Genomic DNA, 27,740 nt, shown 5'->3' with positions numbered 1-27,740 from the left:
TTCAACAGACAAGTCTTCCAAACCCTTCCAAAGACCACGTCAAATAGAAGCGGTTTGAATTTGTGGTTTGTTTGGGGTGTTTTTTTTTTTTTTTTTTTTTTTGATAACTAGCACTGACCAAGAAGACAAATGTCCTTTTTAGACTGTACATGTTTGCTTTTTGCTCCTGCTGGCAGTCTTTAATCTGATGGTCGCGTAAGGTCAAACACTTTATTATAACCTGTTTTCCATTGTAACTGGTATTTACTTTTACTTATGGCAGGCTCCCTTCCAGAAAATTGCTAGACGAGGCAAGAAAACTGCGCACAGAAAATTTTGCAAACTGAATATTTGCTGAAATAAACATCGCAAAACACTTTAACACCATTTAACCAATCAGGAGGTCCTATAATATGATTATGTCAGTTTCTCTGTAAAGTAAATGAGTATCAGCTCTTGCGGTGCCCTAAAAGTCACCTTGTGTCCTAACAGGACCAATCAGATGAGTCTCCATCCCGCTGTGGTCGGCACCCAACACCCCCAGCCAAGTGCTCGTCCAGCGAGATGCAGTGTCGCTCAGGAGAGTGCATTCACAAGAAGTGGAGGTGTGATGGAGACTCCGACTGCAAGGACGGCAGTGACGAAGCGAACTGTCGTATGTACACAAGCTTTGCTTGATTCACAATCCCAAATAATCTTTAGCTGATACTGGACAGAGGATAAACTACAGCTTACTATCTGAAACAAGCAGTTTGGGCTCCTTTCCAGCTCCATTTGATCCAGTGTTGTTCTGATGGGTAGCCTTTCCCAACAGCCAGCGGGTGGAGCTTCTGTTTGCACATAAAGTGAAATAGTCACACAACGATTATCACCCACCATTTTGGCGGCACTTGGCATAGAGCCACTACTCCTCCACATTGAAAGGAGGCAGTTCAGGTGCTTGACATCTTACTAGGATGCCTGCTGGATACCTCCTAGTTGAGTAGCTTTGGGCATGTCTTACAGGGGAAACGGTCCTGAGACAGACCCCAGGACACATTGGAGGGAGTGTCTCTCGGCTGGCTTGGGAATTCCTTTGTAGTCCTCTGAGGGGAGGTTCAAGGTTCTTTATTCATCACATGCATAGTTATACAAGTGTATATAACACAGTGAAATGTAACCTGACACGCTCCTTGACTTGTGCAAAAGGGGGGAGAGAGGAAGAACATTATATATTATATACATTAGGTGAATGTGCAGTAGTAGCATTGTATGCAGCAAGCAGGTGAATTCTGTACATTAAGTGAATTAAATAAGAAGGGACAATATGAACATATTTAAAATTAAAGGAATTTGAAATGTACATTGTGCCGGTGGGTTTAGTGTATAAAAGGGTCCTCTCAGTCACTTATGGATTATGTGAGGGAGCATGAGTTAGTGTGTCAGGGCCCGGATGGCTTGGGGATAGAAGCTCCTCTTGAGTCTCTCTGTCCTTGCCCGGATGATGCGGAACCTTCTACCAGATTGCAGAAGTTGGAACAGTTTGTTGCCAGGATGGGACGGGTCCTTCAGTATCTGCGCTGCTCTAGTCCGGCATCTCCTGGTGTAGGTGTCCTGAAGCGGGGGGAGAGCAATCCTGCAGCAGCGTTCTGCTGTACGGATCACTCTCTGAAGAGCTTTTTGGTCCTTCACACAGCTGTTCCCGAACCACGATGAGATGTTCTGTGTGAGGATGCTCTCCACAGCGCCTGTATAGAAAATCCTGAGGATCTCTGGAGAGACCCTGAACTTCCTCAGTTGTCGTAGATCAGGGCTGCCCAATCCCAGTCCTCGAGAGCTACTATCCTGCAGCTTTTAGATGCATCCCTACTCCAACACAGCTGAATCAAATGAATGGCTTGTTATCAGGCCTTTGCCAAACACGATGGCATGCTGAAGAGGTAATCAAACCATTTGATTCAGCTGTGTTGGAGTAGGGATGCATCTAAAAGCTGCAGGACGGTAGCTCTCGAGGACCGGGATTGGGCAGCCCTGTCGTAGATGGTTCAGGCGCTGCCTAGCCTTTTTGGTCTGGACCTGAATGTGGGCAGACCCCTTTTTTTTTTTTTTTTTTTTTTTAAATTGTCACATCACATGTGCAGGCACACTGGCACAGCACATGCGAGTGAAATTCTTGTGTGCGAGCCCCACAAGCAACAGATGTGCAAACACAAACGAGCAAAATACAAGAATGGCCAACCTGAAACTAATAAATATATGTACAATATATAATAGTGTATGCATTTCTGGATGTTCTGAGGAGATGTGGACACCAAGATACTTGAAGGACTGCACCCTCTCCACTGGAGCTCAATTGATGATAATGGGCTTGTAGTCTCTGTGCTGACTACTTCTGAAGTCCACCAGCAGCTCCTTGGTCTTGCCAACATTCAGCTGGAGGTGGTTGTCCTGGCACCATGATGCCAGATTCTTCACTTCGTCCATGTAGGCCACCTCATTGTTGGAGATGGCACCCAACACCACTGTCATCAGCAAACTTTACAATGGTGTTGGAGCCGTGGGTGGCCACACAGTCTGTAGTGTAGAGGGAGTAGAGCAGTGGCGAGAGGACACATCCCTGTGGTGCTCCTGTGTTGATGGTGATGCTGTTAGCGCATCTACCCACCCTCGCCACCTGAGTTCTGCCAGTGAGGAAGTCCAACACCCATGCCCAGGTCTGGGCATCTCTGCTCCGATCGCTGCCCTCTGTTAGCCAAACGCAGATAAATGGCAGAAAGTGGATGCACACTTGGATATAGCATCAAACAGCTGTTCTAACAAGTGCTGAGTATCAATTTCTACAGAACAGATTAGCAGTATTGCTTCTGTAGAAAACTTGGCTTTCACTTGTTTTCATTTCATCTGTATCAAAGGAAAATGTTTGGTATAAACTGGCTTAAATTATGTCAGTGTTAAAGAGGTTTAATAAAACAAACCCTCCAGCTGTGGATGCTACACTCCTACGTTTCTTCCATTAATTACCTGATAATCTGTTCGTTGCCTATCAGTCGATGCTCTCCACTTTAATCCATGCTGTGATTAGGATTCAGTAAAAAAACAAAACAAGATGTCAGTCATCTGCACATTTTTAATTGGCTTTGTTTTTTACTTACAAGAGCTTTCGTGGCTGATAATTTTAATATGGTGCTCATGAATACAAACATAATTATCTAGTGATGTTTTTCTTTTCACTCTTTGAGTGAACAGCTATCACAAATTGGCTGAATTCAAACAAACTTGGGTATTTTAGTTATTCTGCACTGATGAATGGATTTTGAATGGTTCACTGAATATTCACAAATGTTTAGTGTTTAAAGAGTAGCCCATGTCAGCACATGTGCAACTCATGTTTGTGTCCTTGGCAGCTGTTCGCACCTGTGGGTCGGATCAGTTCAAATGTGACGATGGAAACTGCATCCTGGGCAGCAGACAGTGTAATGGCCTCAGAGACTGTGCAGACGGATCAGACGAGGCAAACTGTAGAAACAGTAAGTGTTGTGTGTTGGTGTGAATGTTCACAAACTTATCACCTGAGTGCATTATCAGGATGTGGTTTTTTTATTTTGGGGGGGAATTCTTCTACAACATGCAAGTTTCCATTTCTACATCTTGAGGCTCACCTGAGGTACCAACAGTGTTTAATTTTAAAGCTGCTCTGGGCATGCAAATGTTGACATTTTTCAGGGGTTTTTTGTAACAGTCAACCTCAGGTGGTGCTCCTTGTTTCTTCAAAGGAAAGCTGTCACTCTCCAGATTTGTGGCAGTTTCATTTTTGTGTCCTAATCTAGAAGATGTATATTCGGTGAAAAAACAAACACCCAATTATCTTTTGCTGATTTTGCTCCAGTGTAGTTTTAGAAACTTGTGATTATATTTGTTATGTAATATTCACTCTGACAGATGGAAAAATTAATGAATATTAAGCAACTTCAGCTTTTTAAAGCGCTGAATGCTTATTTTAAACAAGTCTAGTTTTAAACCATGAGGTTAGTGCATATAATCCCTGTGAGACGTGTGTCTGAGAGCAGATGTCCTGTAAAATGGGTCAGGCACACACCTTTAGCTTTGAGTTTAGAAGCTCTGCCCACATGTGCTTTTCCAGGATGTTTAGGGGCAGATAATGAGAAGAAATTTGGCTTAAAGGGGGAGGAGCTAATTTTCACACAGGATAGACTGAGGGCCTACAACAAGCCCTAAAGCAGTTTAAGTACAACCTTCCATAGTTGTATTTGCCTCCTTTTGCCTTTAGAACTGCCTTTGATATTTAATTGTATGGATTTTAGGTTTTACTGAGATTTTGTTCCATGTTAACATGATGGCATCAAACAGTTGAGGTCTTTACTTAACCACATCCCAAAGGTGCTCTTCTGGTTTGAGGTCTGGTGATGCTAGAAGCAGTTTGAGTTCACTGTACTCAACCCGTGTCACAAATTTCCATGTTCAAAAACTAGTTTGAGCTTTGACATGGTGCATTGTCCTGTTGGAAGCAGCCATCTGATGAGTTCATTGTAAACATAAAGGGATGGAGTAGCGATACACACGCAGCCTGTGATGTTTAAGCCACGCTCAGTTGGTACTAAGGAGCCCAGAGTGTGCCATCACACAACCACAACTAGCCTGAACTCCCTGCTTTCATGTTTTAATTCTGACCCAAACATCCAAATGTTGAATGAGGTTATTCTTCTTCCTCCTACTCCTTCCTCCTCCCTGCAGTGACTCAGTGTAATGGTCCAGAGAAGTTCAAGTGTCGCAGCGGGGAGTGCATAGAGATGAGCAAAGTGTGCAACAAGGTCAGAGACTGTCCCGACTGGAGCGATGAACCGATCAAGGAATGCAGTAAGTGTTCATTTTTATTTTTTTTTAATTAAAAAATGTAACTGAATTCATCCATGACTGATTTTTCAACTCCGGGTCATGCCCCTCTTAGGTCACAGACTTGCTCCTTTTCTGATTTTGACATTGATGCCTCACTGCAATGAAAAGATGAAACGTGTTCAGGAGATGATTTGCTTTTCAGCGAATTCAGATGTCTTTTCCCGCGGGCCTGAAAGTATCCGGGAGAGTTTATTTCAAGCAATGACATTCCTTCCTCTGTTGAACACATGGATTTATGCTGATAATATGTGGATTTTTTTTTTACGTAAATCAGTCCATGAATCTTTCATGCGTCCTACAGTTCAGGTCTAAATAATTCTCTTTCATGGATCAAACAACTCAACCAAAAGTGACTATCAGGCTTTCCACAATCAGAATACTAAATATATGAATTCAGCTGCAGCTCAAACAAATGAAAAGATCTGGAAATAATATAAAAAGAAATCTACAATCACTCATGAAGAAACTTTGACAAATTTGCATGACAATTCATGACTATTTATGTAAGAATGTTACAGATTGTTGTACAGAACTAGTGTATATTGTCAAAATGCATATTGGGGTACATAAAACTTATTCTTGGTGGCCAAACAAGTGTTCAGAGTGCTGAAATGAAAAGCAATGGTGACATCCTAACCACCACCACCCCACCCCCTAGAAATAATAACAGCTGTAGCTTGAGCACGTGAAAGGAGCCACAGGCCAACATCCTTTCACGTGCTCAAGCTACAGCTGTTATTATTTCTAGGGGGTGGGGTGGTGGTGGTTAGGATGTCACCATTGCTTTTCATTTCAGCACTCTTCTGAATTTCATCCATCTCTGTACTGACACTCTCTGCCCACAGACAAACTAAAGCACCGTGATCTGAAGTTTACGCCAGCTTCTAAGCTGATGCCATGCTGAGGGATTTTCTTCAGTTTGTCATGCATTTGGTTCATTTTCTTCTATTTCAGCTTCGGGAGGTTTTTAGAGATTTGCTCTGACCACCCAGAACATGTGCTTACTGTTGTGATTGCAGGGTTCTGGGAGATCAGTCTCTCCCTGCTGTTGGGTTTATTCTCATAATAATTATAGTTGTGCATTTTAAGAGTTCAACAAGCGCACTAATTACAAACATGGTCTTTGTGCTGTAAGTACAGCCTTTGACTTTGTGCTGATGTAAATGATGGTCAGCCAAGTGCATGTTAAAGGAGGTTAATCCTGACAAGGATAGCAGTTGTTGGTTCTTGTTGCTGCCTGTTTCATACACATGCTTGATGTATAAAGAACAAGAGGACGACAACTTCAGAAAGCCAGATTCCTTTAATACAACAGGATGAAATTGCAGTTTTGTTTTAAAGCAGATTTAAAAGAAATTAGGCCACACCTGTTTACCCAGCTTTCATTATGGCACTGATGCTCCAAAGACCTCAACACAACACTGGTTCGTGCCTTTTAGTTACCACTACATACTAAAGGCAAATAAGTGTCTTAACAAACATTGCTCTGAAAAATGAGTAAAAAAGCAGTTGGTGTCCAAAGAACCTTTAAAAGACATTTAAAAGCTTTGAGAATAACTAGTGTCTTTCCTTGGAAGCAAAATATTAAAAATTGGGAATGGCTGAACAGTCGCTCGTCATCACTCTGGTTTTCCAATTGGTTGCTTATCTTCTGGCTACCTTACACAGTACATTGCTTCACGTCCACACAGGTTACTGATGCACGTTTTAGCCTTTTTGGTTTTAAATGTTTTTCTTAAAAGTTATGGGGCTTTTCCATATTGTGTTCCACCCTCTGAGTCTACTAACAAATGCCAATTCATGATATTCAAACCTCTTGTGGTTTGAAGATCTTTCAGTGAATACAATCCTCGTTTAGCTTCGACTCAGACTTCTCCCAAACCACCTTATTGTAACCTTTTTAGATCTAATTGGACACACAACTACAGAGCTGTTTCCTGTGTTCCAGATTTTAACGAGTGTCTCCTGAACAACGGTGGCTGCTCGCACATCTGTAAAGACATGGTGATTGGCTACGAGTGTGACTGCACGCCTGGGCTCCAGCTTATAGACCACAAGACCTGCGGAGGTATGCGATCTCTACATTACACAGCTTGGTGAAAAATGCTAAAAGAAAATTTTAAATCAGTTTTGACAGCACTGCAGTATTTAGCGTTGGGAAACTATTACTCAACACAGGATGAATGCATTTTTCTAAAAGGGTTCAAAAGTGTGAGACTGTCTGAATGTACACAAGTATAGGCATCCATCCAAAAACCAAACAACTTTGATACACTGAATTCAATCTAAAACCTTTAAGACTTAAGGAATATTTAATTATGCTTGCCCTCAAATATCTAATCACATGGGTCAGATGGGCTGGTGGTGTTGTGCACTTCTGGCCTCTGAAGGGTTTGGCGTGTAATGTGATTGGGCGTGTCGTAATCTGTTTTCCTAAAAGCAGAAATCCTCTTGGTTACGTTTAGGAGGCACTGATCCGTCACAGTTCTGTTATTGAGCCAATCTTGGCCTCAAACCCTGCTTTGGATATTTGGTAAACGTGTATAATCCCATCTGTATGAACCCCACTGGTTCCACAGAAGCGTTAATCTACTCCAGGATGTAGAATGATCACTAAACTCTGGAAAACGTTTGATAAATTTACATCTAATTCTGATGAGAGCAGCTCGTCGAGTGTTTTGGCAAAACATCAGCGGCAATTAAAGCAAGTTTTAATTTGCATTTTGTGTATTCGAGGCTCAAATCACTTTACACTCATGCAGTAGGAATCCCAGGAACATCCTATTTTTGAAAAGCAAGATAAATTTTCATCAATACACACTGACTATACAGCTGTTGAGCCCCCATAGAAAGATTTGATTATTCAAACTGAGGCATTTAGCAGATTTGATAGATGAAACATGCCGCATACAGCTGTTCTTTCTTCACACACGCCTCATGATTCGCCTTTCTGCTACTCTTCTGCAGATATCGATGAGTGCATGAATCCTGGCATTTGCAGTCAGATCTGCATCAACCTGAAGGGAGGGTACAAGTGTGAATGCCACAACGGCTATCAGATGGATCCGACCACCGGCGTCTGCAAGGCTGTTGGTGAGTTAGCAGCTGGGTGATCTTATTAAAATTTCACCTCAACATTTTGATCATATTTGTCTATATTGTTGGCTCTGCCACTGTCTGGGTCCCGATCTCTGGATAATAACGGTGTTTTGCATCCCTCGAGCTAAACAAAAATTTGGTGTCTTGTAAAGTATTGTGGAAATGGGTCTCGTCTCCTGATAAGTAGCAAGAGTCTGAGCTGACCCCTCAGATCCTGCAGGAATAGTCCTGAGCAATGCAAACTTGGGCTCTTTTGAAAGATTATGGTGAAATATCATCTTCATGGCAGAAAAGACATTTCAGGATATATTCATGTACTGGGGGGGCAGCGGAGTCACTTTGATGCTCACATGTGTAACTGTTCATATATGGAGACGTCTGTCCAGTACAGACCCAAAAACTTGGATTTGTCCATCGTGATCCAAAATTGAGCCTCACTTACTCCTACTTTTCACAAACGGCTGCATCCAGTGTGTCTGAGCTGCAGTGGCTTTAGATGACACTGAACCCTTACAGATTGCTGATGTGACTGAACTGGCAGCTTCATGTCTGATCAGGGTTATGACCTTTGGTGTGCGTATGATTTGCTGCCAGACAGAAAAACATCTAGTGATTCACACTCGGTGTCTGAAGACTCTGTGTGGGAGAAAATTGTAGGCGTTGCATTTGGTTTGTCATCGCTTATAACCAGCAGCTTTGAGGCTTTAGTTGACTAACTGCTTCAGATACATCGAGGTAAGAGTGCTGAAAACACACCCACAGATCTATTTCTTCTTTGGGGGGAGTTCACTCGGATTCTCCAGCTCCTTTATTGCCAACAGTAATATAGTTTGCAGCCCAAAAGAACTAAGTGATAGAGTTCAACCACTATACTGTGGGCTCTCACTCCGAAGCGCAGCAAGTTCACGCCATTGACTCAAAATGGTCCATAATTTGCGGATGCAAAGTGATGATAGTGCCTTTGTATGTCAAATCAGTATTAAACTTTTAGGCTTGTTCGCTGCTAAAAAAAAACCAAACACTTTAATGTCAGGAGGAGGGATGTTGACAGCATATGAAGGTCCACAAGTTGAAATGGTCCGTTTCTCTTTTCTGAAAGGCTTTCAGAGTGGAAAGCAGCGTTTTAACACAGGGCTCTTGTTGGATTGCATAAATGGGTGAAGCTAATTAACTGTAAAAACTGTGGTTTTAATGCAGCTTTCAGCTATGGAAAAAATCCAGCAGAATGACAATTCTGTGGAATAATGGGGAAAATGATGGGTTGGCACTAGAGCTGGGTGGTGAATTGATTTTTAAGGTGTATATTTTCAAAGCAGGCTTAGGATCACAACAATACCACGGCTGAACATTTTCATTTGTAAGTCGTTTTTTCGGGGGGGGGGGGGCAAGAATGAGTTATGTACAACCTGAGATGTACTACTGTGTATTTGACAACACAGGGTCTGGTGTTATCTGGCTGCAGGTGTCATCCATTGTAGGTCTTATGTGTTTCTGCAGTTAAAAAAAAAAAAAAAAAAAAAAAAAAAAAAGCTTAATTGTTCAGCTTGTTGACAAAGATGACGCCTGTTCCCTTCCACTACTTTACTGATGAATAGAAATCAATGGGTGAAAACAAGCTCTCCTACTTTAAGCACACAATAATCCCAATTCTTAAAATAGTTTTAAGAACTATGACCAATAATTTTGTCCTAAACAATAAATGGAAGGCATAAAATACTTTGGAAAGATTGTCGTCATTCAATAACCCCTTTCCTGTCCTCAGGTAAGGAGCCCTGCCTGATCTTCACCAACCGCCGTGATATCCGTCGTCTGGGCCTGGAGAGGAAGGAGTACACTCAGATTGTGGAGCAGCAGAGAAACGCAGTGGCTCTGGATGCAGACTTTGACCAGCAGACCATTTTCTGGGCTGACCTGGGCCAGAAGGCGATCTACAGGTAGGGTAGTAGGTGATTAGAGGGAATGACGCAGGCAAACGGGCAATAGAGTATTGTTGTAGGACTATGGGAGGCATTGACAGTGCAGCACAATGTAGTTGTAACTTCACAGGGTAAATGGATTTTATTTGTAAGGTAAACTTAAATTTTTTTCCTCTGGTCTGTTAAAGCAGTAAGTTTTTCTCGTGGCCGTGTTGCAATTCAGCTGCTTGATATTTTCATCAAAAAAATCTAAATGTGTAGAATGAAAGGTTCTATTTTACTGAGCTGCCTGCAATAGTTTTGAATTTTATGTGATATAGAGGTCTCAGACTGAAAGGATAATATACTGGGAGTCCTAGCAGCATTTGAAAAACTGTATACATGTATAAATTCTCTACGCATCTGTCCGATGCTGAACTCTTCTCCACTCAGCACTCTTCTGGACAAGCGTGTAGACATTGGCACCCATAAGAAAGTCATTGACAACGTGCAGACTCCAGTGGGAATCGCTGTGGACTGGATCTACAAGAACTTGTACTGGTCTGATCTCTCAACCAAAACAATCTCTGTGGCCAGTTTCAATGGTACCAAGCAGAAAGTTCTGTTCAACAGGGGCCTCAAAGAACCGGCCGATATTGCTGTGGATCCGCTGTCTGGGTAAGTGGACGGCTCATTTTGGTGTTGGATGAAACCCTTCTGATCTCCCGCTTATGGTCTGCTTTTACTTATGATTGTGTCGGTCCTACAGGTTTCTGTACTGGTCTGACTGGGGAGAGCCAGCCAAGATAGAGAAATCTGGTATGAACGGAGTGGACAGACAGGTTTTGGTGGCGACAGACATCCAGTGGCCTAATGGAATCACACTGGGTAGGAACAAACCAACAAGTCACTGCACGTTTTTCTTTAAGTCTGGGGTGTCTACAGGTCATTTTTAAAAAAATCTTAAATTCAGTCTGGATTGGTCTTAAATTTTAGTGATGTCACTGTGAGAATTTCAGCACAAGCACTTAAGCTGCCTGTGATTTTAATACTTTGACTATAAATCGCTTGGTATTTGAATAGTTCACTCTTTAACCTCCCAGGACCTGGCGTCCACATATGTGGACATCACATTTTGGGTTATTTAGACCAAAATACTGAATTTTGCTCTACGTGGGCCTGATATCCATTTACGAGGACATTATACCGCTACTGTTCTATCAAAATTTTAAACAAATGGCCTCATATTTGGCTCTTTTCTTAAAAAAAAAAAAGGTTAAAAAAAATAAATCTGGTAATTCTTTGGTTTTACATTCATCAGGCCCCAATATGACCAAATATCAAAGAAATTAAAAATGCATGCCGTGGAAGAGTTCAGGTCTTAGGAGGTAAATGAGAAAGAAGAAAATGAGTTGCAGAGAATCTTTGAAGAGGACGCTGCTCGACCCTGGCTTGCTGTTGTTTGAGTCTATTGTGTGATCTGTCAGTCTTTGATGTTTGCCCTCTGATGGAACTGTGTGTGGGACTTAACATGCAATTTGAATGAACTTTGGCTTGACTTTGGCCTCCTTTTCAATCAATTTTTGTAAGCTAAATTCTGAGTAACCAATTGTGCAGTCTCTAAGAAGAGTCCTTTTTTTTCTCTTTTTTTTTTTTTTTTACCAGGTAACAACATAAGAGGGCAGCTGTAGTTAGGGGATTTTACATTAAATAAGCTGAAGTCCTGATGTATTCAGTTTAACAGAGTTGGTGAATTCATAGTAATACTAATCAATAGGGTAGTCTTGTTTTGTTTTTTGTTTTGTTGCGAAGTGATGGTTATGTTGCTGTAGCAGCTGTAGGTTAGTCAGGCGTTCTGGTGAAATACAGATTCAAATATGTGCCTGTACAAACCAGTCTGAGTCAATGTTCATTTTATACATTGTTTCCAAAAATGTCACAACTCCTAGGTTAATGTGTTTTAAAAAGTTCTCATTCATCTGATTGTTTTGTTACATTGTTTCTAGTAAAATGGTGTAATATCAGTATATACTTACAATAACTACAAGGTGCTGGAAAGCTTGAAAATACCTTACAGGAAATGCTTAGTGTTTTAAATTGACTTGGACAGTGACCTTTTACAGAAAGAAATGGGTAAACAAACTGCAGTGCGGCTTTCTTTTGTGACGTTTGCACCATTAAGACTAAAAGTCAGTTGATTCATCCTGTTAAAGAATCATCAGTACAACAATTTAATCTTTCATCTCATTCCACTTTTCTGTCTGCTTTCTACTTTCCTTCCCATTGTTCTCCCTTCTTTAGTCTTCCCATTTAATTCCTGCTTTTTTTTCTTTTTACCCCAGATCTGATCAAAGGCAGGTTGTACTGGGTCGACTCAAAGCTTCACATGCTCTGTAGCGTCGACCTAAACGGGGACAACAGGAATAAAGTGCTCCAGTCTTCAGAGTACCTCGCTCACCCCTTTGCTCTCACCGTTTTTGAGGTACTGCATTTGTCTTTTCTCTAAGCCAGTCTGGGTCAGTTTATGTTGACAGCTGGAAGATGAACTGTCTGACCTGTATGTTGGGCATTAGAGCGCTTTACATCACATGTCTGAGGATAATGAACAAAACGTTTTAAAAATGTAGTTCTGATCCAGGAAATTGGTTTCATGACACAATCAGTTATTGCACATTGCATTTAAGAAATCTGTCTGGGAAAATTTGCCACAGACCTCATCGCCTGTGTACATGAGTTTATTTGCATGTTTTTAAATGTGTCTTTGGTGCCAGTTGCCTTGTCCTTGATGACGTTTCATCTACCAAAACAAACTGGTCCTAGTTTTAAGTAAAATTACAAAAATCAAACACAGGAAAGGAAAAGCTGCTCCCAGCTTCAAACCATGTACAAGTATGATAAAGACTTTTGTTGCACAAAATCCTTTAATCAACCCAGTCGCCCTCAATGTGTATTGTACATGATCTGCCAATGACCCACACAGCAACTATATGCAGACTAATGGAAAATGAACCAAAATTTTTTTAAATCTGTTTTTTGCATATTTTATAGAACTGCAATGTGCAGGTACAGTGTTGACATGTTTTAGTATCCACCAAAACACTTGATGTTGTTTAACAACATGCAAAACAACTAGAAGATATTACCTTTCAAATCGAGTGTTCTGTGTACATTTTTACCTTCCAGTTCTTGAATAAAGACTTTCCCATGTGTTTGTGTGTGGGGTTTTCAGGTATTCTGTATAAAAGTATAGATGTGATGGCACATTTATTCACACGATGGCATGAGGTCTAAAACCATCATCAGATTTCTCCTAACAGCACAGTTTATAAAAATCCATCCATTTAATATCATCAGGAACATTTATGTTGAAGCAAAATTTTGCTTTATTTTGTCCATAAAGCTTTTCAGGGGTTAAATCGCGTTCAGTCATTATAAAAAGTCCTTGTCCTTTATATTTTAATATATTAACACATGAACAGGCTTAACGTAAGCATCAAAAGCCATGTGGCAGCTTCATCAGAATATTTAGATGCAACTTTGCGTGCAGTGCAGGAACACCACACATGATCTGAGCAGATGTGACTTGTATTACTGTGGATTCATAAATTTCTTACAATTGTTGAAGGGCTACTCAGTTTACAGATTATTGTAGAATTAACTCTTATTTTATATTGGTATAAAACAATATCACAACAAATGACATGTAATTGTTTCTAAGATGTATAAATGTTGGTATGTTATGGCACTGAAATTGTTTCTGATAATTTAATGAGTCATATTAAACGTGGTGTTGGAGGACTTTACTCAAGTTATGATTTACTTCTTAAGAAGTCATGTATTGCTTCCTGAAGGGAATACATTTCTTGTGCTACTTAGTGCTTTAGTGCTAACTCTGTTACAAAATTTCAGAATAAAGCCAAAGTTTTCATCAGTGTAAAAATCTGCCCAAATCTTAATGGGAGCAAGTTTTCTTGTAATGACACAAAGCTGACACTTTATTGGCACTTAAGCACTTGTGTGATGACAGTGATTTATGGAAGTTTTGTATTGCTGTGATTGAGAGGACTTCAGTGTTAAAGTTTTTGTTTATTCTTCTGCCCTTTGTCCAGGATCGAGTCTTCTGGACTGATGGGGAAAAGGAAGCAATCTACGGTGCAAACAAGTTCACAGGCTCTGACGTGGTTACGCTGGCCAGCAACCTGAACGACCCCCAGGACATCATAGTGTACCATGAGCTCATTCAGCTGTCAGGTAAGAAAGGAGGGAGCTGAAACTAGCAGAGGAGGAACTGACGGATATTAATACTTAAGCTTGGAAATCTTTACTCCTGCAGGCTCAGTGACATCACAGGAACCCCAGTATCAGAGCTGATGTCACTTCTGAGTTAATGAAAGCTAATGAGGGGAAAGTAATCAGAAATTACTGTAATTACACATGATCAAGGTACAAGGAGTGCCAGTGATTATAATTTTAAGCTGTGATCATGTCGCCATTATTGACGCGAGTTTTAATAGCTAATGATGCAACCAAGTTGAGAATCATGTAAAGGGTGTAACAGAGGAGGCTAGTACGTCGAGCCCCAATCTTTAATTTATCCTCACATGTTTGTGAAGCCTTACAGTCACATGTTGTGCTCTGATTGGATTATAAAGGGAAACATAAGCCAGTCGATCCTCTTAAAGTTCTCATAAGAAAGGTAAAGATCCATGACCATTGAGCTCTGTCAATGGGCTATACCTGTATCAATGAGATCACCAGTGGGTCCAACACAGTACTTGTATAGAAACTCAGCAGTATTTGTTTCCATGATGTACAGTATACTTATGTATGCAATACATACCACCACTTTAATTTTGTACACTTAGAAGCTGTAGTTTCTTGATATTTTGTGGTTAATCTGTAATATTTAAACACTTAGTCTATCAAAATGTGTCCTCTTGGTTTATAATGATCATGTGTGCGAAGATCCATAGGATGAAAATGTCGACGATCACACTATGGATGAGACTTAAGCCCTAATTTTGTTCCGTCAACCTGTGGATATACTTCATAGTAGAAGAGGCCGTTAAAGCTCCTTTCACTGTGGATTTAATGTACCCATGTGACACTTGTTAACTGAAATGGTTTGATTAGCTTTTATTTGCTAACCTTTGTGTGCAGGTACTAACTGGTGCTCAGAGAAAGGTGAAAATGGAGGCTGCAGCTACATGTGCCTGCCTGCACCACAGATCAACAAACACTCCCCCAAATATACCTGCGTGTGTCCTGAGGGCCAGGAGCTGACTGCTGACGGCTTGCGCTGCAGACCTGGTGAGTCACGGCACCCTCGCGGGCTTGAGTTGTGTTTTGGCACTTCATCTGTGTTTACACCTGGCTGAACCCCGGAGCAAATCTCACCAAAGCTGCAAACTTGAATGCTACAACATAAATTTTGACATGTTTATATAATTGAAACAAATACTAATGATTTGTGAGCATTTGAAGTACGAGCAGTATTCAGATACATCTGAAATGTGCCAGCAGCAGTTGTTTATAAAGTCTGATGGTACAAGTCATGATCTGCGTACAAGCTTATACTGTAAAATGGTCCAGCGCTTGTAAAGATGCCATACAGTTTTGTTTTGGTGACATGAATTTCATCCAGCTCTTTAATGATCTCTCATGTTTGGACAAGCATTTGCACACATACTGTAATTATTATCTATCCCATGCAAAGGCGATGTTCTGTTCTCTGCATTTGTTTTCTCGTGTTAGCAACTGTCATTAATTTGTATACACAACAGAACTTAGTTGCAGCCACCATTTATAAACAGGGAGTCAAGACTCTGGAGACGGTACCACAGGCCTGGCAAAAACCAGACAGGGTGGATCTTTGCTAGTGAAAACAATGCTGCTGTTGCACAAACATTAGCTACACACTTGGTGAGCTAATGACATTGACTTGTCATTAATGTTAAACACAACACTGCATGCTTATGAGTGATGGCTTGAGATGGTGCATGCAGTATTTGGGCAGTGTCCAGCCTCTAGATTGGATTTTTTCTTCTTTCTTTTTTAAAGTATTTTCCTACTTTTAGTCTGGTCAGATGGTCTTGTTCAATAAAAGCTGTATGGCCAACCACATGACACTGTGTGGATTAGTGGAACAGCAGAGCTGTCTGTGGTTCTCACATTACTGCTTCTTCACAAGCATACTTTTTTTTTAATTTTATTTTTTTCCCCCACTTGCAGCATGAATTAAAAAGTAATGTAGGGTTGTCAAGAACATAAGAGCTACAAGTTCAGGAAGTAGCCAAGCAAGCATTCACTTATGTTAAAGCATCTTAAAAATAAATGGTAACCACTCCCAGTGCTTTGGTTCTGTGGGCTGCCGGGCTTGAAATATGCTGACGGAAACCCTGGACTGCATGATCTTAAAAAATGCAAATGCGGTGTTAATCTAAACACAATGAAATATTTTATTAGTTGTAACATGGAAAGAACATGGAGGGAAAGTAAATCTTCAGATTTACATGAAGAGAAACCAAATTATTCAGCAGCAGGAACATCCCATCAGAGGTAGAGTGGTTTCTTGATGAATTGTGCACACTCCTGTCAGTTCTCATTTCAGTCACTATTGTGAATCTCCAGCAAAGTGGCTTTAAAAGCTCTGCTGTTTTTGTAGTTTGGACATTTGAAGCCCTAAAACACAATACAGTTAGTAAGACATTAATACTGCATGAAAGTATTAGGAAAAATGGAAAGCAGGGAGGTGCCAAACCTCAGCGGTTCTGAGAATGTGTACACCACCTCATTGTGTTCACACATCCACCTGGTTTTTGGTTTTGTTTTTTTTGTTTTTTGTTAAGCCAATTGCTTCCCTTCCTTTCTGCTTCATACCCCCTGCTGCTCATTTCAAATGTGACTATTAAAGAAAAGGTAAAAAGGATCTTAGGTTTCACAGGTTAGCCACCAAAACACAAACAGCTGGAAGATGGAATAAATTCAGTCTAATTCTACGGTTTTCCAAGCATGTTTCCATGGTGTGTGCTCCCACTGTGTCTTGGTTTCTATCTGTATCCATGCCAGCCAAAACCCCAGCTGTCTGTTTGTATTAGTAGTCTGACAGCTGAACAGTAGCTGAGTCACTCGGTGTTGTGATCCAGTTTTTCAGCACCTTTTTGGCAAGTCTCAACATCGTCCTCCTTCACATCTCAGCTGCAGCTTCGTCTCCTCCTGCGTTGGGAAGTGTTTCATCCTGACAGCTGAAGTGTCGGATCCTGACGTTGATCCCTCTTCCACTCAATTGTTGCGTTTTGCTGCTGAAAGTAACCCCCAGCTCTTGTTTTTGTTTGGTTTTTTTTCCCCCCTGGGGGTTAAGTCCCACCCTGTGCAGTCTTCATTTCTCTGCACTGAGTGGAGCGTGACTGTTAGTGCTGTAGCTGAATGGACACAACACCAACCATGAGATTGTTAAAGGTTTTCATTTCATTTTTAAATCATGAGAGCAAGTCTGTGGCTGACCTCGGCTGCTGTGGAAAGATCTGCCACAAGATTTTGGAAGCTGATTGCAGGGATTTGGTCTGGTTCTGAGAAAGTGCTTCAGTTTATCCCTCCAGATCTCCGACCTCAACCCTTTGGGACAATGATTTAATTGATACTATTGCCGTCATCAGTCCTTGTTCTTTATTGACCAAGTTATTGAATCCTGATTTATTTCTGTTTTCATAAAAAGGCATGAACAGGTCTTTACAAATGCAGTGCAGCTGTCTTGTCTCAGATTCTGAATGCAGAATCTGAAAATGGAATTTGTATGAAGTCCTTGCATGTGATTGAGTTGTCACACCAACCTGCCAGCCTTGATGGATGAATGAAGCTTTTCTTAATTCAACATCCTGAGTTAAGGCTCCGTGCATACCAGTCATACCACAGCCCACATCACTCTGGGCCTGGCTCGTAACACCGGCAGCATTATGTAACACTGGGTCAAAAAGGCCAAACAAACTCTTACCATAGTGTAATTATAATTCAAGACATTTATCACTGCTGAGCCTAATGGGTCCAAATTCTGAAAATAGCCCCAGGCTGAAATCTTGTTTGTTTCTGATGAAGAATAAAACTAAAACCTTAATTTCATGAGAGATGAAGTTGGCTACTGATTTCAATCTACAATCCCCAAGCAGGGACGGATATTATTAAATAACTTAGAAAATGCAACTACATACCAAAACGAAAGCTGGAACCAAAGAAACATAAATTATGAAGAAGCCCTAAAAACAAGTACACAAACTGTACTGTGTGTAACACCCTCCTTTCAGTATTAACCAGACTGTCATAGTTGAACTATGCTTACAGATTGATGGGATGACTGGTTTAAAAAAAAAAAAAAAAAAAAAGTGCTGGACTGGCTTAATCTTGACATGAATAATGGAAAAGGCTGATTGTGCCCGTTTCATAAAAGACTTGCCCAGTATTGTGAAATGAACGTCCTTAGGAAATAAACTTGTACTCTGAACTTTTGAAGCTTGATTATGAAGGATTTCACTGGTTCCATGATTCCTCTTCAGTGACTGGAGGCCTCTTATTCACATTAACTCAAAGAAACAGTCTTTTGATTGTTTTGGCACCGGGACCAAATATTCTCCAGTTCAGTTGTTTAACTGCTGGTTCCCCTTTTGTAGACAACTAGTTAAACCACATAAGACACATCCTTTGCGTGAGAACTTCTGTAGACTTCAGTAAATATTGACCGTAACTATTGTTGAACTGGAGTTTAGTTTGACATTATTGAGAAGACATCTCCTACTTTTTCATTTTTATTGGTCCGTTGAATTGCATACGTGTGCAACACAACAGCTTTACTTACTAGTAATTAAAGCATTGAACATTTTCCCTGAAAGCAATCTTTTCGTCTAATTACTTCACCAGTGTTGGGTAAGTTACTTTAAAAAAGTAATTAATTACTAATTAGTCAATATTGTATTTAAAATACGTATCTAATTACTGTCAGAAAAGTAACTTAATTACTAAATAAGTAATTTAACTAAATACTACTAAAAATCCCTGTAAACCTTGAGTGGACAAACAATAGAAATTAAACTCTTTAAATAATAAATACATTTTTTTAAAGACTGAGACTCTACAGTACGCAGCGGTAGCATCTCTTCCACAACGTAGCCAGCAATCATTTTTTTAAGCTCACCTTCAGACTCTTTCTGTGCTGCTGAAGTAAAATCTAGTTTTGCCTGCTTAGCAGGAGTTGCCGTGGTGTTATCCATGGATGATTAACAAGGATCAAGTGTTCGTCTATGCTCTCGTGTCAGGCGCTTCAGTAGATTACTCGTGCTATTAACAACAGTTGTTGGTTTTTTTGGGGGGGGTTTGTCTCCCCAGGACATAGCTTACATATTACTGTAATGTTCTTGTCTGCTTGTTTCAGAAAAGTGAAGAGTGTCAATTTCATAAAACCGCCACTCGCTTCAGCCGAGTCCGACATCTTCCGCTTTAGAATACGACTATGCAGCAAACTGGCGAAATGACGTGCAGCTGCACTACAGCGATGTTAAAGCGGCAGAGTTTACTTCTACGTTTAGAAGACAAATTATTGAAATTAAATAATGATATTCAGCGAGTTTAATTATTTTACAATGTAACACAAGTACATTGTAAGTAACTGTAATTAAAATGCCTAAAAATGAACAGTAATTACTACTTTTTCAGTGGAAAAGTAATTTAATTACAGTAACGCATTACACCAACACTGCACTTCACTGAAGTGTGCTTTGTGCTCTGGATGAGACGGTTTGCTGATTTTTGGCTGCAGAGAAAGCTTACACTGTGGCATACTGACAAAATGAAGGCAAACACTCCTGTTCCTTTTACTGAGGCTCATGCTTTAAGATGCACGGCATGGTGCTGAGATGGATCTAACAAGCCTGTATATGGAACCTACATGTAATATATTTGCAGGCAGCTACCATTTAACGATTATATGGGACCCTAATCCCTTCACAGCATTCTTCAGTAACTCTGACTTTAGTTATGGACCTGCATGTATTCCATATTCTGAGATATTATAGGGAAAGCGGGTTCAGGAACGGGTCCTTGGAGAACTCCGCACTCCCACTGTTTGATACTTTTTCAGATGTTTCCAGTAGCACTACTGTAGTTTAACCTTGTCTCTGTACTTTGACAGCTGAGATGGCTTTAATGTGATTGCAGATTTTGCAAAAGATAAGTTTCAAGTGAAGTTTTCAGTGTTTGTCTAGAGCAAGACTACATCTGCTTTAGGGCTGCCACGATTAGTCGACTAGTCATGATGACGTCGACTATTTAAAATCGTCGTTTGTGGCAGCCCTAATCTGCTTGCATCGGCACTCAAATTTCCGGCAACTTCGTAAGATTTATTTTAACTTCGAAAGCAAGGAGTTTGGACACCAGAAATGGCCAAGTACCAGTGTGTTTGTTACTGTTAGATCTGAGAATTGTAAGAATTGTAGTAGTGCACTAAAAAAAAAAAAAAATCAAACTGCAGCCCTTCTCTCCTTCTGCCTCTTTTATTTGCCAGGGAAAGGTTGCCTAGAAACACTGTCCTCTTCCCTTAGTAGTTTCTGTCTTGAGCAGTCCAGCTCCTTTTTTGCTGCCACAGATGATCCTTTTCATAGTGAAGCACTGTAAGATAGGAACCTGACAGCTGAATTCAGCACACACTCTCTCCTAATTGGACTAGAGCTGTAGACCAAGACACTGGTGTACACAAAGTACTGGAACATCTCCGTGACGACTCTCTGCACTCCTGTCCTCCAGTGTGAAAGTCTCTCTAGTTAGCCAGTTCGGCTTTCTTTAAGAGTCTTCTCCACTTCCCTCCTCATTTTTGAGTTCTGGGAGTTTTGACAGGTTTTACAGCTTTTCTTAGTGTACAATATCTGGTGGTTTTTAAAGTTTCATTTTCCTCAGATCTATTTTTTACTCCCCCCCTTTTTTTTTTTTTTTTTTTTTTTTTTTTTTTTTTTTTTTTTAATATATAGGTGAAGTTTTATCAGAGTCCCTTGGCCTCGTGCACAGCAGGTCAGCTCTGTAATGGTCTAAATGTTAAAGGCGGGAGCTCGTGAAAGGGAAACTCGCTGGTTCAGTCAAATACAACTGTTCAACAGTTTCCAGCTGATTTTAAATATGCTTGAGTGGGCACTCAAACAAATTTAAAATTCCTCACTGACCTCAGCATAATCCTTGCAGCACATTCCAGACTTTTCAAACTTGATCCATTCAGCTGCCTCTCCAGAGAGCCTCAGGCCTCCTCCAGCTGTACTGTCTTGGACTGCAGCTGGTGATTTAAAGATGTGCTGCAAGCTGGAGGGGCACTATAACCTGAGCTTGCAGCAGATGGAGAATTGGCTCATGTGTCACTGTGCTGAGCAGAGCAAGGACTAAATTTGTCAAATGCAGTCAAAGATGATGCCTAGAGACCTCAGCAGCAGATTCTATTATTTTGTTGCAAAATATTTGCCGAAGAGTGTCCAAAACTTTAACTGAAGGAATGTCTTTCTGTAGGTGTGCATGCCTGCATCTACAACCAGAAGATCAGAGTAGGCCCATAGTTCTCAGTGTGGTCCACAGTGGTGGCCCTTCAGAACACTTTATGAAGCTCCCAGTGCAAAAAGCATCCACAATAGGTCCTTTCTCTTCAGATTCTCTGTTCAGTTTCTCTTTAACTTATAAGATGAATTCTAGATGGTCAGCTAGAATGAAAAGAGAAAAGTGCAGGTAAATGTTTAAGCGTTTTAACTTGAATTAACTTGGAGCATTTTGTTTCACTCATTTGATTTTAAAAATTGAAGTGTGGGGCATGAGCTCTAATTCAGCTTTTGGTGGGTCATTCAGAAAAAGCTTGAACCACAGCTGTAATAGTGTCAGGGTGGTAGAACATAGTTATCACTGCTGTAGTTAGAAAGTTTTAGTCCAGCCTCTGACATTGCTGAGCATGCAGATTGATGCTGCTGGGGTTGCAGAGGGGCATGTAACAGTGTTTTCTGCATGATGGTGGTGGGTAATACTGTGGTTATGAAGATTCCCAGTTGGCATTTGGGTCATTAAAGCTTTGATGCCATGAACTGTGCACCAATAAATTCCTGGTGCTCCGCAGCAGACTTTACAGCCTGGGTTCTTTGCAGATATACAAGGCCTTCGTGTAGTGAGCATCCCTGCAGCCTGAGTCACCATCTCATAGACTGTTAGGGAACCTCGAGCTGTCTCCAGACTCTAATAACTGGTAGTACCACCCTGACTGGCGGGATGTGAAAGTGCATACTTGTCTTTATCTCCTTGGCATCTGTGTTTGCAGTTATGAGATTGATTCTGTACAGACCGGTTTGTGTATAGTTTTTTTTTTGTTGCTGTCTTTATATGAAACTGTATTTTCACGCCTGTCTGTCCTGTTAATAAATAGTGAGAATAGTGTGGGAGGAGTTAAAATGGGATGCCTGTCACTTGCTAAAAGCGCCTCCACCTTCCTCGTAGTCAAAGGCTTCGTTGTCACAGGCCTCGTTGCTCTTTACTAAACCAGCAGATAACACATTTATCCCATTTTACAGCCGTCGCAGCTGGACCGAATGGGGAACTGTAGAGTATTGTGCAGCTGCAGTTTGGACCGGCCCTAATCTTGTTAGTGTGGCACAGAGGGAGAGAGAGTAATGAGCATTGCTCTTCACTTCAGGGTTTGGACCTCAAACTACTACAGAGGGATTCGTATAACAGTCTTTAGAGGCAACTGGGGAGTGTTTTTTCCTTCAGACTGCACCATCTCAGGCTGAAATGCAGTGCGTTTCATGGATTTTGCAACTCTGCTGAGACTTGTTCCACTGTTTATCATTCATCACAGGTCCCATCTTTCTATAAAGCTGCCAATATTATATCCAAAATTTCTGAATTATCTGAATGAAACATTGTCTAATTAAATATGCTTTTTTTTTCTTGCTGTTCATACACAAACCTATAAAAATGACAGGCTGTTTATATTAAGCAAAATGCATACTGAGACCACTGTTTTACAGACTCTCCTAAATGTCCTTGCCTTTTATCAGGTAAGTTTTCATTGCATTTGGAATTTATTGATTATTGGATTAAAGTCAAATGTGAAAGTCAAAGGAGTGTGGCAAACACGTGCTTTACCCTTCTGCAGATTCAAAGGCTGAAAGCTTGCTCCTGGCTTTTCCTGTTTGCCCAAAAAGTAAAGTTGAACCAATGCCTCAAAGATGAGCCTTAGTTTGCAGGTGCTTGCTTTGTCATTTTTTGTGTGTGAGTTTGGGGACATACTGACATGTTGGAGTGTAAAACCTTTCTAGGGTCTGGAGATGTAGTTTTGGAAAGGAGATATTTGGTGTTGGAAGGAGAGGTGAGCTTACCAGACACATGTAGCACATTGCTTATCTCTACTTAAGGCTATGCTCGGGGTTATGTTAGCTGATGCTTGTATAACATACCTGAGACTTTGATCAACCCGTCAATGGTCAGGGTTACGTATGTAGCAGGTTTTTCATGATGGCAATCTGAGCTTTTTTCTAAAATGACTGCCTAATGATGTAAAACCAGAGCTGTGTACATTTTGCTTCCCAATTATACATTTGCTTTTGTTTCCCATTGACTGCTTATAGCCATCCAGCTAGCCCCACCTTCTTCATGACATATGACAAGTGTCATAGAAAAAGTGGTCTGTTATGGAAAAGGGAAGTTTTGACCTGACAGTCGCATCATAACGGCCAAAAATATTGTGCCGTCTGAGTAAAGATAATTGCAACCAAAAGAATTAATGGCCCTCACACAAAGTTACTGCAGTTCAATTCCAATTTTAATCTTTGCAAGTTTTATGAGTGATTTGATCTGAAAATGTTTTTCTTTTGTAGATAAAAGTTTTGGAAACTGCTTTAGTTTGGTCTTGACTGTGTTAATATTGCTTTTTCAGTCTGACTTGTTCATTTCAAGCCCTGAGACATCCTAACACTGCTGCCTCTGCTAATCAAGATCATATTGATCCAGCTATAAAGGTTTTATTGTTGCTGTAGCTGTCCTTCCTGGTTGTACAGATGCTGGTAGAGATGTCCTGATTGATGCTTTTTTTTTTTTTTTTTTTTTTTTTTTTTTTTTTTTTTTTTTTATATAGTGCGCTGCAGCTTTCAATCTGTGAAATTGCCTTTGAGTCGTCCTCTCACTTGTCCAGCATTCGTCATATCAAAGCAGGAGAACCACAAGGGTAATGTTAAAGATGTGACATTGCTGCTGTTGTGATGGTTCTCTACTTGGCTTGGCTTTCCTCTCACTGAACAAAAATGGATCAGTGCTTCAGAGCATTTATTTACTAGCTTAGTCTCCTGAGATCTGGTCTATATTCAAAGAAGGCCTACTTGCATGTGTGCTGCTTGGGGTTTTTTTTTTTGGTTTTTTTTTTTTTAATAAATAGGACACCCTCTGTTAAGTTTTGTGTGTGTGTGTGAAGCATGATTCTTGGCTCTCTCTGTACAGACCCTACTTTCAAAGGTCCTTCAAAGGATACTGGGAAAGGTCTAATACAGCCACCCTCAGGTAAAACTGTTGGCTGCGCTGCGTTTGTCTCTGGCTCGCTTTAAAGAATGTTGGGCTTGGTTCAAAAATGATTAAAAAAAACAGGCTTTTCTCCTCCCTCACCATGGATCAAGGAGGCATTTTTATTTGAATTGTTAACTGGGGAACATCTGACTTAAATGTTTTTGGGTACAGCCCATCCTTCCCCCAACCTACTCATTTAATCAGCTTTTTGTTTGATTAAAGCCAAAATTAAAGGTTTCTTGTGTCCATGGTGCTGTGGAGATTTTTAACCGCTTGGAGCTTGCTCTTATTTTTTATTTTTTTCACGTCTGTTATGCTAGCTTCTGCTTGTGCTTTGGTGTTTCTGTGCTGAAGATGCACAGAAGGTGTTTGGGTTTTGTTTTTTGTTTTGTTTTTTTTAATATAACACAGTGGGCTGATTTCAGGTAGTCAAGTAGCCTGCTGGTGTCAATATTAACCCTTTCAGGCATAGTGGTCACTACAGTGGACAGCTATTCAAAGGCTGTTTTCTTGTATTGGTATCAGTGCTGATGATATGCCTGCACATAAACCACTACATTGGACCCTGATGTCTCACTCCATACGCTGCCACCCACTGGTTGTTTAATTTTACTATAGATGTGTGACGTGTGTCATTGTAATTATCTAACCCTGTCATGCATGAATTATGACATCAATCAGGATTTTTTTTTCTCAAGTATTTTCATCTTTTCATGCGGGTACAGGCAAAGAGGATGGCCATTAATGTTCCATGAATCTGTAAGTTCTCAAATGTGATTAATTGGCCTTCGATTACTGTAACGCACTTGGTTGATAAGCTTGCAGGAATTAGAATTGCAGACACATAACTGCAGTGTAACGGGCAGTTGTTGCATCAGTGTCTCTGTACAGCAGTATTTGTGCTCAGTGATTTTAGAGTCCATTCCTCTAGTGTTCCCCTTATTGCTGCCCACAGAAAATGATGGGAACTCATCTTGGCTTTGTCCAAAATATAAATTATGGAACCCAAATCTAGGGACAGTCTGCTCTGTGTATACACATATTTAACAAAATATGAAAATGCCTGGGCCACAAAATTTGCTCACCCTCTCAACATCCAGCAGGTCAATAAGCTCCTTAACAGAACTACCTGTAGCCAAAACGACACAGTAACTCTAGACGAGTCACTCTTGACCTGATGAAATCTTAGTCTGAGAATATCTGCGCATGAACATTAATGAGCTGATATAAGTCTCTAAATATATTGGAGTACTATACATTTTGCACAGAAAAAACGAATATTTCATCCAAAGGGACAAAGAATCTATTAGTTTATTTAAAAAAAACAAAAAAAAAAAAACTAGGATTATGTCTCCTGTGCTGTTAAATTTGATTTTCAGGTCATGTTATCTAGATTTCATTTATTTCACTCAGGTTAAAATTTTATTTAACCTGAGGAGCTGAGAATTTTGTTAAATCTCAGCTGCATAAATGTGCTTCTAATCTCAGGTTCATTGTTTTGTGCAGATAAATGTAATGTAGGACTGTGTGTGAGGAAGTCCTCTCAGGTCTCTTGTTGCATGTTTAACGTTTGTTGGAAACAAAGCGGGCATCATGTTGGATGTGTGACTTGTCGGCCATGTGTCAAACATATCAGACTCACAAGGTCTAAAATGTGATTACTGCATAAACAACTTCAGGAACTTTGTTCTAATCCTCTGTAAAATGCTAAAAATGCATACAGCAACCCTAATCAGAAACACAAGGTCTGCTGATGAGATCCTCCCCGTTTCTAAAGTGGAGTTTGTTCTCATGAATCTCATTTGACCACGGAGGGTCAAATGAGATTTTTTTTTTTATGCTGTACTTAGAGGGAAAAGCTGTTGTTTGCCTCTGTTTCAGCTGATTAAACCACAGTTCATTACACTATTAAGAGCACAGCACATGAGCAACACCTAGTGGCAGGAACAAGGAAGCTTCATCACTAGAATCACTTTCCCATTTAAAGTTTGGCATAATCTGGTAATTAAGACGTGACTGTTATATTACTGCAACACAAAGGGATTGTAGCACAAATCCTTCAGGCATCATCAAGAAATGAAGTCGTGCAAGAGAAGCAAGAATCAGCAATTCTCAGACTGTAACCCCCTCCTTCCCCAACGCTGCTTTTCAAACTGTGATCTCAGCTTTCTTGGGAGAGCATAACATTTGTGCTTACACCAAGAGTTAAAGAAGTCTTGCAGTCCTGAACATCTTAATGTCCTATTTTTAGATGAGGTGTTGCAGGATGTCAAAAATCAAAGAAAGAAAAATAGACTATCAACAAACGACAGAACAATGAATTAATCCTCCTATGAAATCATGCCCAAGTATCCAAAGCCTGCTATATCCTCTTCCTGTCACTGAGCTCCATTGTTGCTGCAAAACACTGTTGCATTGTTCTGATATCCTTCATTACCATAAAGACACAGGCTGTAGTTTAGTTTGACGCAGCTCCAAACACTTTCTTCTGCTGATGGAAATGCTTTATTTAAACTGTAATAAGCTGTTAAAGAGCTTCCACTTTACTCCTGACGGGTTTTTTGACACGTTATAGAAACTAAAAACCATGTATGCTGGTGAATTTTAGAACTTGACAGTTTTGTTTGAATTTAAGCCATCATTCTATTTATAAAAAACTGTCCCACATGGAACAAGAGAAGTCTGAGCTTATAACTTTGTCCACAAAAGCTAAACAAAATGCCCTAAAGTCTCTTTATCCAAGTGAACCTGGATCTCAGACTGAAATCTTCTCGAACACAAAGACTGTTTGACTGTCTGTGTGTTTCGCTTTGATTTGGTAGACAAGACATTTATTGCAGCATAATGATTCTAGCTGATATTTGGTAAACAAAGTGAAGCTAAGGATGTTCTAGCTTTAATAAATCACACCAAAGATTTGGACAGATTGAACTTTGATTACCTCTATTGATTTTGTCACATATGCGGTCAGCACTCCAAAATGATGGTTTACGCTATTTGAAGGGTGAGGTATGAATTCATTGAAAGGATGAGGCCAGAAGTTTAATATTTTACTCTGAACCAAAATGTTGACATGTTGCAAGAATTTAATAGTTTCACAAAGGGGGCCAGCTGGTAGTACGAGCAAATCCAACTTTCTCTTCTGAGGTCTGTTACTGCGTTCAGCCAAGCTTCTTTTCCGCCCTCACTTGACACTGATACAAGAACACACTGGGTAAAGTAGACTGGGGAAATGAAAGACTCATCAGATGCTGTTTTCTTTAAAAGATTAAAAACCAGTTGCCAAAATGATTTTGGATTTTCACTTTATTCTGCTTC

The 27,740-nt window shown here is 40.4% G+C and overlaps 1 protein-coding gene across 2 annotated transcripts in view; it reads left to right on the top strand.

The window, feature by feature from the left end:
* vldlr (very low density lipoprotein receptor) overlaps positions 1–27,740 on the top strand; it is a 64,819-nt gene that overhangs the window by 34,594 nt on the left and 2,485 nt on the right. The window contains exons 6-17 of one of the 2 annotated variants that reach the window (XM_085463137.1): positions 472–634; positions 3,363–3,485; positions 4,711–4,833; positions 6,821–6,940; positions 7,840–7,965; positions 9,734–9,905; positions 10,320–10,544; positions 10,636–10,754; positions 12,209–12,348; positions 13,976–14,117; positions 15,027–15,176; positions 24,360–24,419. In XM_085463137.1, coding sequence (XP_085319263.1) covers positions 472–634; positions 3,363–3,485; positions 4,711–4,833; positions 6,821–6,940; positions 7,840–7,965; positions 9,734–9,905; positions 10,320–10,544; positions 10,636–10,754; positions 12,209–12,348; positions 13,976–14,117; positions 15,027–15,176; positions 24,360–24,419 — 1,663 coding nt within the window. The remainder of the gene's footprint in view (positions 1–471; positions 635–3,362; positions 3,486–4,710; positions 4,834–6,820; positions 6,941–7,839; positions 7,966–9,733; positions 9,906–10,319; positions 10,545–10,635; positions 10,755–12,208; positions 12,349–13,975; positions 14,118–15,026; positions 15,177–24,359; positions 24,420–27,740) is intronic. The other variant, XM_085463138.1, reaches the window with a different exon arrangement.

The sequence above is a fragment of the Copadichromis virginalis genome, linkage group LG7, assembly GCF_057382275.1.
Source record: "Copadichromis virginalis isolate Kocher_CV1m ecotype Utaka linkage group LG7, C_Virginalis_male_GT1.1, whole genome shotgun sequence".
Lineage (NCBI taxonomy): Eukaryota > Metazoa > Chordata > Actinopteri > Cichliformes > Cichlidae > Copadichromis > Copadichromis virginalis.
This window is presented reverse-complemented; position numbering and strand designations above follow the sequence as displayed.